The sequence below is a fragment of the Alternaria novae-zelandiae genome (assembly GCF_023758075.1).
Source record: "Alternaria novae-zelandiae strain BMP 2774 chromosome Unknown scaffold_9, whole genome shotgun sequence".
NCBI lineage: Eukaryota > Fungi > Ascomycota > Dothideomycetes > Pleosporales > Pleosporaceae > Alternaria > Alternaria novae-zelandiae.
Window position 1 is genome coordinate 1257100 of NW_026056969.1, and position 11125 is coordinate 1268224.

Genomic DNA, 11125 nt, shown 5'->3' on the forward strand with positions numbered 1-11125 from the left:
GAGATGATTCAAGTCAGGTTCATCATCTGTGCCCGAAGCTATTGCATAACCCGAAGATGAGCCGGAAAGCATAGATGACCGCCGCGGCGGCAGGGTTTGTCGAATCGAATGAGCAACTGCTCCCCCTGTGATCCCATCACCCGGCAAGTCGCTGCTTGCTGGGGACGTGTCATTTATGTCGTGATCAGGCCTGTTCTGGGTTCTTGCTAGATGATCAAGGCTCTGCTGCGGGTCTCGAGCCTCAAGCTCAGCAACACGCTCTTCCAGAATGCGCACATATTCGCTCTCAACATGCGGCCGAGGCGCTGGCTGCGTAGGAAGGCATTCCTCGTCCCCTTTGACACAATTCTGGCACGGGCGGCTGTCTTCGCACTTCTGTTTCCGATAGCGACATCGCTGGCAAGCTAGTGTTCGTTGCTTTTTGGCAGGCGGTTCCTGCGGAGAACTTTCTGTATCATTGTCCATCGGGTGTATTTCTCAGGCTTCGGTCCATTCTTGGATTCCGCTAGCAGTGGCGGTGATGTTTGTTGCGACGGCATATCTTCACTCGGTCCAGGGCGAAGGCGTGGATGACGGTGCCGATTGCCGGGGGCAGGCGATAAGGGGGGACGCGCCTTACCAAAACAGGCGAAGCGTCAACGTGACCAGCCTTCTCCATCTACAAGTCTGTGCCCGCCCACATTTCTCCTGGATTAGAGCCGCTCCCGTGTCAGCTCAGCACTCAATCATGACCACCGTTGACCTGTTTCAACCCGAAGTTTACCCGTCTTCTCCTTCTACGAGGCCCACTCGCCCTCTCATTCTTGGAAGCCCTGAATCGACGCGACAAAGCTTCATTCTGATACGGCCGTAGACCATACGGATTGGGAGCGCGTTCGTACTCAGTCCCACAACACCCGCACGGTCCCTGCCAAAGAAAAGCGTCGATTTCGCAACACTTTCCTGAAGATGCTGCATCGAACAGACTACGCGTGCCAACCATCTTACTTTCGGGTGCTTGCAGCTCCTGACACCGTTGGAAGCGTGCGCCTTGATCCTCTAGTACAATGTCGTTCATTCTGTCTGGAGGCCGCGTAACTCCAGTGAAGTCTCAGCCTCCTTCTTCTCCGCTAAACAAGTTCTAAAGGCCCGAGTCGGAATCGGAAGTGGAAGCAATGATCGTAATCAATCTGTAGCGATAGCATCTGTAGCGCGTGGGTCTGTGATTAGTAGTCGCCGATATAAGATGTGCAATACCTCGATGGCTGATGAAACAACTGCGCCTCTATTACAGCTAATCGACCGGAATCAGCCACCATGCGCTTCGAATACTCTAGCTTGGCACTTTTTGCCGGGATTTCTTGGGCAGCCTCTTTGCCAAACACTACAAACTTCGAGCAGGAGACGCGCAGCCTCGATGAAATCTACCAGGCAGCTTTGGCAGAAGGTGGCGTTGTCACTCTTTGGCATGGCGGCGATGAGAAGACTCAGCAGAACAGTCTGAAGAGTGCCTTTGAGGCACGGTTCCCTAACATGACACTCAATGTCACCGTCGACCTGTCGAAGTACCATGATGTCAACCTTGACGCACAATTGGCTGCCGACAATGTTTACGTCGATAGCATCATCCTGCAGACGCTTCACGACTACCCACGATGGAAGAAGCAGGGCGCTTTGATGAACTACGCACCATTGAACTTCGACAAGATCTATCCCGTGTTCAAGGACGCCGAAGCGGCCTACAGTGGACTGCTTATTTTTGACTGGGGGTATGACCCTCTTACTGGTACCTTCATGGATACGTACTAAACAACAATAGCATTTCTGCCAACATGAACAAGACAAGCACGATGCCAACTTCGTACCAAGACTTCACGAAGCCTGAATACAAGGACAAGATCGTTCTGACCTACCCCAACGACGATGATGCCGTCTTGTACCAGTTCGAACTGATGTACGTTCTGCCCTCCGACCATCATAAATGAATAGGCTAACGACTTGCGCAGCATCGAAGAGCTCGGTGAGGAATGGTTCAACGCCCTGCTCGCCAACAACCCCCGCTGGGTGCGCGGTACCGCAACTCCCGGCACGCTCATCAAGGCTTCCAACAGCAGCAGCGCGGTGACCTTTAGCTCGGGTTACTCATTCGCAGACCGACCACCAGTCAAGTACGCGCTCCCCAGCGACGCCAAATTCGTCTCTTGGGCTCAGACCGGCGCAATCTTAAAGAAAGCACCCCACCCTGAAGGCGCAAAGCTACTCCACAGCTTCATGCTCAGCGACGAGAACCAATCTAGCCGTGGCTGGAGCGTTCGCGAGGATATCCCAGCACCAGAAGGCGCCGAGACGATCCTGCAACAGCCCGGTACGGATGCGCCTGCGTTTGCTGAGTTTATGGCAGACCGTGGTCACGTTGAGAGGCGAAGGGACTTTTATGAAGTTAGGATTGGTACTGCGCAGGGTCTCAGCCCGCTCATTGACGATTTGTGAGCATGCTGCCAGATCAACGGTGCGCCTTGAGGTAAACAGTCTACTGGAGACAACATGTAGATGTTATCTGCTGAGGCTGATCCAGTTAATCCAATAATCTATTGGCTGCCCTGGCCGATTTGGCCGTCTTTACTTATACTTTCTATTGAATATCTGTTGCCCGTCCTCTTCCTATTTTTCAACCTTCCGCGTTTCATTGGGTCCGTCATTGGCGGGGTAGCCTGCCGCGTTCACACCGCGATACCATCCTCTAACCCGATTTGCTCAAGTGCACATGCAGCGACCTTGTTTACTCGCGCCAACCTCACTGCTCTATTATTGTTGCAAACTCGCACTGCAATCCGCTTTGTTCGCGAGGTCTTCGATATGTCTGAATCAAAGCGATCGGCTGCTAAGTAGGTCACAAGCCAGGCATGCTCGCTCCTCTAGCCCTAAATGGGTACTGACGTGATCTCAGGCTCTTCAACAACCCCGCGCTATCCGACGTCAAGATCAAGCAAATCCACGAAGGTCATACGCGCGAGTACTATGCGCATAAGGCTGTGCTATGTCTGGAGTCCGATTACTTTCTCAACGCCTTCACTGGCAACTTCAAGGTAGGTTGGCAGATATCTAGAGCTGTGTGGAAGGAGAATACTAACGATCTACAGGAAGCATCAGAAGGCATCATGGAACTACACGAGGACGATCCCGATCACTTTGAGTTCTTTCTCAAGTTCATCTACACCAACGAGTACGACAAACACGAGATCGCGAAGCTCGCAGGCGATGACAAGAGCAAGCGTGTGCTTGTTCCAATCGGCGTGCACGCTATCGCTGACAAGTACGACGTTGTCAAGCTCTACGAGCCAGCTGCAGAAGATGTGAAGGCTGTACTTATAGAAGCTGTCAAAGACCTAGACATGCTCATCACTGCAATCCACGCTCACTACGGTACCGAGGTCAACGTCGATGGGGCTATGGGACGTCTCATAACTTCCGTTGTCTTCGAAAAGTACCGTTATCTCGTCAAGACGAAGGACTTTGAGCAGTTGCTGCTTGCGCATCCCACCTTCGCCGCAGACGTTGCGCTGAACTTACAGCGTAACGCACTATATGCATTAACAGCTGGTTGGTGTATTGGCTGCCAGGCCAACCAGAACATTGACGCAGCCGGTATGCGCAAGGCAGGTTGCACATACTTCTATTGCCCGAATTGCAGCAGGCAATGCCCTCTTCCATCTGTCGGTGAAAACTAGAGACATGAATTACGATTGGCCAGAACGGGTGGGGTACTGGACCTGAGAAACAGAAGGTCCATAGCATGGAAGCGATGGTAGTTCATAAGGGTGTCTCTTTACGTAAAGATAATGGAACATGCAGCGATTCCAGTTATTTGAAAAGTTGCTATTAGATCGAATGCATGACCATTCCGTACCTGCGCAATATGTGTCTTTTCCCACACATACAGGAACGCCACAAGCTGGGCGAAGCGGGTTATCTAGGTAATGTCCATCAACCCTGGGATGATCATTACATTGTCTAGCACTTAGTCCTCAACCGTTGCCGCCGTAAGGACTCCTTGTGCTTCTGATATGGCAAAGCAAAGTAAGTGATTAGACACAGTTCGAATGTGCCGTGCGGTGACACAGAGAGCTCGTTTCCCTTCGATGTTCCTCCGAAAGGCATGTGTCAAAATTATGCGATGACATCTGTAGCTGCAAGGTTGCCAAATATCGACACTTCACCCATTCGACCTGTCTTTGGGCCTCGATGAGATAAGCATTTCTTTGTGATGGACGCCCGAGAATAAGTGCTCTTACGGCGAGTACCACGCAATATCGATAAACCGCGCGCTATTAGTGTAGTAAATACATTGACAAACGCGACCCTTTTACGACATACAAGGAAAGGGAAAGCAGCATGCGACGGACGATGAAACAACTATTTACACATCCATGCTAATGATTGATCTCATAATGCTTGAGTAGAATCTCGTCACCCTCCAGGCTGTCCTGTACCACGTATTCAATATTCTTTTGCAAACAGGCATCCCAAAGGTCCGGGATATACACGATATCCGGCTGGGCTGCATGTAGAATACATACTGCTCGAAGGTCGAGTAGTCTTCCAATCCCCATTGCCAACTGTTTATTGGCCTCGTCTGTGAGTTCTAGGTGCCAACTGCCATCGCGAGGGCGCGAAAGATGCTCATTGCCGAGACCCAACAGGGTGATCGAAGTGGGCAAGCTCTCGACTATCCGAAGTTGGAAATGCTGAGTTGGATCCCATTCAACTTCTTCCGGGGTGTAAGTTATCGTGATAGGCGATTCTGTAAGGATGATAGCGGGAACTAATAGAGTTTGTAGCTTCGTGAACTTGTTGAGGGTACCGACTGCGAGAGTGGTACAGCTTTGGGGTGGCCCGCCACCAGCTTGTCTCATCGATAGTGATAGATATCGCATTGTGTTCTTGCTTTGGAGAAGCGCTTCGCATATACCACCGAAATCCAAAACCCGGTCTGTATCGTCATGTTCTTCATAGGCAGTTAGATGGAACAAACTGAAGCGAAACTCCACTAGTCGGCAGCACGGTCGTATGGTCATGATAATCTGTTCCATCGATAGACTGCAGTCGACAAGATGAAGAGTGCTGAGATTTCGGAGCCCATCTCCTTCGACAGGAAGTCGTAAAGCCTCGCGGCCGAGAAGGGCGCGATGTATGTCGTAAGGATGGTGGTGACGGTAATGTTCCAAAGCTGGAAGATACCGAAAAGTCGCGATACGCTCATCGTATAACTCCGGCTCCGGAAACAAACAGCGTATTCCATCATGTTCATCATTGAGAATAAAATGGTCTGTGATGATGTTGATCGTAGCAAGTTTCGCGAGATGACCGGGTTTGCTTGATCCAAGTTCAAGACCAAGAATCCGGCTCAGAGACCCGTTATAGGTATTGAGAGTCAGCTCTGATACGTTCGGACTCAACCGAAGCAAGAGCGTCATCTGTGCTTTCTCTGGGGTCCCCTGGAACTCGCGATCCCAAAGACCTGCTGCAATAGGATCGAACAGACCCTGCACTATGGTTGGTAGGCCTTCATCGATCGCTTCCCCCATCGCTAGCACCATATCTTCCTGTTGTTCCTCCATTCCATCTTCTTTGAGTCTTCGAGCTAGTGATTGGTTACAACGTATAACTTGGATGCATTCGGCCAACTCTCGACGCATGCTGATTGTTCGAAGAAGTCTTGTCAATTGGCGAACGAGCGCCGCTTCGTCCATTTGTAACTCGTATGGCACTCGTGTGTATGGCGGTACGCCCATTTGCTCTAGCCTGATCTTTCTTTCTTCCCTCCAGCCCACGATATGTATATTCCTGTAGAGTAGAGGTGTCGCACTCTTTCGAAGTCGTTTTGTTGTCCGGCAAAGACTATGTAAGCCCTTTCTCTTCGCACGGTCGTCGTCGTTGTCGATGAGCCATCCCGCGTCGCAACGTTTCGGCAAGTTGAACAGCTGAATACTCGGTTGAAGATACCCAAAGATCTTGTCAAGTATTTCGGTAGGTAATGTTGCAAGATCGAGGGCGGTTTGATGTGGGTCATCCCAAGACATGACTACATCATCGTCCATCGGCGCGGGGTGGGAGCGGAGAGATCAGAGGTGTAGATAAGGGTAACAGGTAGGGTGTAACAGCAAAGGAGATACCAGTGCTGATTAGTTTGGTACAAACAAAAGATGAGAAACGACGATACATGTACATATATCCATGTTGGGAGATTGCAGACACGTCGCGACCTCGGGAGGCTGGGATGCGCGTTTGGAGTAATCCGCTAGGGAACCTTTTCATCGGCGGTTCCCCGGAAAATCAGGGTTCGGAACCAGTTAAAGCGCAAAGCGTTCACCCAAAATCTCACTAGACAGGAATTTTGACAGGGATTTTGTCAATAGTTCATGTACGTTGCCCTAGGTAGCCATAATCATCGAACCAATAAGGTCTTGATGGAAAGTCGAGATACTCCGAGATAAACCCCTAAACGGGTGTTACCATAGTCAAAGCTGTGAAATTCGATGCAGTGAAGTTGTTGCGCCAACAGTTTTGCATCGACATCGACTGCCGGTCTGGGCCCCGTTCGTTCCTATCTCGCGCCGCACCTTGTCAAACATCCACTAGCCCACCTGGGTAGTTAGAGCTGTCCGGCCTGGATCTCGCGGAAAGAGCGTTTGAATTCGTGTACCATCACGCTGGTCAACATCCATCGACGTTGAACGAACGTGATTAGCACGACGTTATGGCATGTACGTTGTTCGTGCATTAAGAGAATATATTGCGTATCATTGTTAAGAGACTGATAGAACGGAAACTCACAAAATAGTAATAACGCGAGGCGCATCATGCTAAATGAGAACTAGGTATCTTAGCACTCGCTAACACAATTGATGACTTCAGAATTCTTCCTCAAGTATCTCCATAAAGAAGATAGTTCGATGAAAAGACACTAGCCCCCAGTTCGATCCTATCGTAACGCAAGCTGGCTCAAGCCCGACCACCGGAGCCATAGACCTGCGCCCGAAGGAAAGACATTCAAGACCATGCAACCATCAACGCCGTGGACAAGCCATCAACGCCGTGAGTTGCACTAATCTCGACGCCCTTCAAGCGTGTCAGTGAATCAAAACGAACCGCGGTGAGTACATCGTCTTCGGTTGTCGGACCTTAGATCAATGCATTGATCTCGATAGCGAGCTTGTTCCAGCGTCCAAAAAGAATCACTGGAAGCAAGCTCAACGCACAACCGTTAGCGCAACAAACGAAGCCCCCAAGGAAGGCAGTACGATCCAAAGGGTACTTGTTCGAGGGAGGGTCACACTGCGTCACATAGAATGTAATCACAGTGCGCTCTCAAGCAGATCAATTGTGGAAAAGGCGGCGCGAGTCGTTGAAGAAAGAGAAAGGTGGCAGGGACTAGGCGAGATTGTATATTGATCGAGTGGCTTGGCACGCTAGCGTCACGTGATATCAAGCGCTACGGTCAGTGACGGACCGGGGACGGTGACGGTGAGTGAGCGCTTTGAAAATATCGAAACAGGCAATACGCCTTCTTGTTATAGTGAGTCATACCGATTTCTGCCGACCGTCCGCTCGTCTCTGTCTTACAATCTTTCTACCTAGGTAGTGGCCCGACCCCAGCAGTGAACACCTCCAGGGCTACCCAGTCAGTTATATCAGCAACCGTCAGCCGACACCATGGCCAACAGCATCGGAGACGCAGGCGGTACCAACATCAACACCATTACCCTGATAGACATCCTTCCAGTAGCCCAGAAACAAGGGGTTGAGATTGCGAAGCTGCGCGACGATCTTCGAGCTGCTTACCGGGATGTCAACCGATTGAACGCGGAGAACCGCGAGCAGCGCTCCACTATCTTCACTGCCAATCGGAAGATCGAAGAGTACAACAAGGCAGAAGATTTCGCGAGGCGTCTCAAGGCGGTGGAAGAGTCAGACATATCCACACGCCTCACAGCTGCAGACGCCCACCAGCGCTGTGCAGATCTTCTTGGTCAGGCGATAGCTGCAGAACACAAGCTTTCGAAGGCTGAGGGCGAGTGCGCAGAGTTGAGGACTTCCGTCAAGAACCTGACGGATCAGAAGATGGGGATGCGCTGTGAGTACGAAGAGACGCTCGTCTCGTCCAAGGCGGAGTTTGAGATCGCGATGCGCAACGAGTACGAAGAGAAGCTTGTATTATCCAAGGCGGAGTTCGAAATGACGATGCGCAACGAGTACGAAGCGAAGCTTGTCTCGCTCAAGGCGGAGTCCAAGTCGGAGATGGCGTAAGTCTACATCTGAAATTCAGCCTTCATCTACTGACTCACTCCAGATTGACCGCACCCATCCAGAGCATGGTCAAAAAGCGCCCCTTCGGAGAGCTCGACGGAGCTGAGTACGACTTCATCACCTTCAGTCTGACCTCCCTGCTAACGAGTGGCTAGAGAAACCCAGAACACGTTCACACTCCCGAAACGCCGCAAGGAAAAGATTGTCGCCTGCGTCGAATGTTTCCGCAACAAGACGATCCGACACTGCAACAACAGCCACACTTGCCCGGCTTGCGCGTCCCGAGGATCTCCCTGCATACGCATGAAATGCGGCAACTACGATGAGGTCAGTTCGGACCGTACTAAATGCATATGAGACCTATACTGACGAAGCACGTCTGGCTCTACAGGGAGTGTGTCTTAAGATGAACTGTGGCTTGGCTCACCCCGATGATGGATTTCCGGAAGCTTCTTTGGTACCTCAAACGCACATCACCCAGGTTGCCGGTCCCGCTTCTATACCCCCGCAATTGACAGGTTCCGAGTTACCGCGTCGCCTGGAAGAAAGATAGAGGTTTTAGAGGCTTTATACTGGTTTGCGATGGATAGAGGTGCCGGTCAGGAGAGGAGAGACTGTGATTGGAATGTTCATCACGCTTGTCATCCCTTTCACGGCCTTAGGCCGCTCTCTTGTCATTACAATTTGTCATAAAACTCGCTGTACGCTGTTGCGCCTAGCGTTTATACTCTTCCTTTGTGTTGCCATGACTCCATGTGTTCAGTATAGGCTGCAGCTGCGTAAGCGTTTGGGTGTCCTATGAGTACTTCGCTTGGAGGATCATATCCGGATCCACCATCCAAACCTAGGTGGAGTATAACTGCACGGGGCTGACGTGTAACGATCTTGAGATGTGACGTTGGCATCCGCCGACATTGTGTATATCTCGTCGTGTGACTTCGGCAGCTTTTTGGACAAACATAAGAACAGTAAGCCCTGGAGGGGAAGGCGTTGGCGTCGGATACATTACATAGCATAGCATCAATACAAGAGAATGCGATGCGCTCGGACGATATCTCCTTCGAGATTACCCTGAATCTTGGGCATTTGAGTATTGTTCTAAGAATTGCGCGTCAGTGCATGCACGCCAGTGATAGACCTCTCGTGACAAAGCTACCCGCTTCCGTAGCATATTGGTTGGCTAGCATCTCAGCGCAGCGTTCTGACTCCTCGGTTCCACGGTTCTTCGGCGCATTCGTCCGCAGGTTACCGTAATACAAGAATATCTACTTAGATCGTACAACTCACTCCTCCTTCTTCTATCGTTCTCATCACATCCAACTTCAACCACTTCATCACAACGTAATCACACGATGAATCGTAACGAAACAGAAACCACCGGCTATCTAGCGCCAAAGGCAGTCGCAACCGAGAAGGGCAGCCTCGACCACGTTCTGGACATTTTGGCATTGCATCGACATCCTTTCCTACTCGTTGGATGCGCGGCACAACGATGGATGGGGTCTGCCGGAACCATGACAGATGTGTGCGAAATTCTCATCCGCCACAACACGCTGGAAGCCGTCGCATCGGATCTTTTAGCCACGTCAAGATGGACACTCAACGAAGATCCAGAAGATATTTTTGGCAATGACCCAGTATCGAATTGCGACGCCGATATCGTTCTCCGGCAAACCTCCATCGAAAACGAAGACGAGTTCCGCTACCTAGCTCTTTGGTCCGACACCGCATACCATATGGATATAGATAGCTGCATCACTATCGAAGTCCCCGACGTGTACTGTTGGCAGCCTATCCTCTTCGAAGAGACTTGGCATCCAGCTCTGCACCGAGAGGATGGATGGTGGTATGGTCCTCGTGTGCATCCAGATACGAAGGTGCCAGATTCGCCTCTTGGGGCGCATCCCCCCGCCATCTTTTTCCCCGGCTTACCGCGCGGCAGAAGCGCAAGCCACCCAAGTCCCATTTTGGTCCCGAATCTTACTACCTATCTCGACTCGCTGATCTACCATGCCATCCACTACAAGACTACAAAACCGGGTCTCTGGGCTGTGTCGTCATGGGTCCTGAAGAATTTGACGAGATATCTGTATCTGGAGCTAGACCATCAGCAGCTACCGCTGCTGATTGAGCTGGAAATGTATGAGTTCATGGAAGCCTATCTCGGGAGATATGTGAGAAAGCCAAGGTTTGTGTTTCGTAGGGACGAGAAGGGAGAGTTTGAGGCAACCAGGGTGAGGGAGTGGGATCCTACAAGCTTACCAGAGTGGTGTTGGACGAACCCGTGGACAAGTACCTAGGTAAGCATTGATAGACGAAACCTGATGGCCCTTGAGGCTGCGCGCTTACAAAGATAGTTCATTTGTCATTACTCAATAGACACCATAACTTGTGCCGTGTGTGTGCCTATAGGGAAAATACAAAGGTAAGCCGTCACCGCCAACGGTCCGAAGACGCGCCTCCGCATACTCAACACGAGAAGATGACCGCATGCCGATGAGAAGCCTTTGGCGAATGTCGAGGATGTAGGCAGGAAGGATAGTGCGGTATGCGCTTGCACTCGACCATCATGCTGACGACACGTGAGTTCCGGTCGCTTCGGCGCTAGGAAGTTTTCAGCGGACAGTGACGTCACTCCATCATCGACTTGTGCCTTTTCCTAGGACTATCCAGCATACAGCCCGTGATCGGCCGTCGTACATCGGACATCGTGTTTCGTACAATTGGTTTTCGAGGGAATGCATTCCAAGGTTCCCAGCGTTTGTTGTAGCGGGAATCGCAATATGCATGGCCCTATATGCCTGCGCCTACCCAGGAGGTTTCGAAGATACTAATCACG

At 51.1% G+C, this 11125-nt stretch overlaps 3 protein-coding genes across 3 annotated transcripts; all 3 read left to right on the forward strand.

Annotated features, from left to right (window-relative positions):
- Positions 1–1296: 1296 nt before the first annotated feature.
- Positions 1297–3707, forward strand: J4E88_005312 (uncharacterized protein; the record flags this gene model as incomplete). Its single annotated transcript, XM_049398952.1, has 5 exons — positions 1297–1748; positions 1799–1933; positions 1986–2465; positions 2927–3065; positions 3120–3707. 5 exons carry the CDS (start codon positions 1297–1299, stop codon positions 3705–3707), a joined length of 1794 nt encoding a protein of 597 aa, XP_049255632.1.
- Positions 3708–7692: 3985 nt separating this feature from the next.
- Positions 7693–8441, forward strand: J4E88_005313 (uncharacterized protein; the record flags this gene model as incomplete). Its single annotated transcript, XM_049398953.1, has 2 exons — positions 7693–8282; positions 8330–8441. 2 exons carry the CDS (start codon positions 7693–7695, stop codon positions 8439–8441), a joined length of 702 nt encoding a protein of 233 aa, XP_049255633.1.
- Positions 8442–9800: 1359 nt separating this feature from the next.
- On the forward strand, positions 9801–10586 carry J4E88_005314 (uncharacterized protein; the record flags this gene model as incomplete). The annotated part of the gene is made up of 1 exon (XM_049398954.1): positions 9801–10586. The coding sequence occupies one exon, from the start codon at positions 9801–9803 to the stop codon at positions 10584–10586; it is 786 nt and encodes a 261-aa protein (XP_049255634.1).
- Positions 10587–11125: the final 539 nt, after the last annotated feature.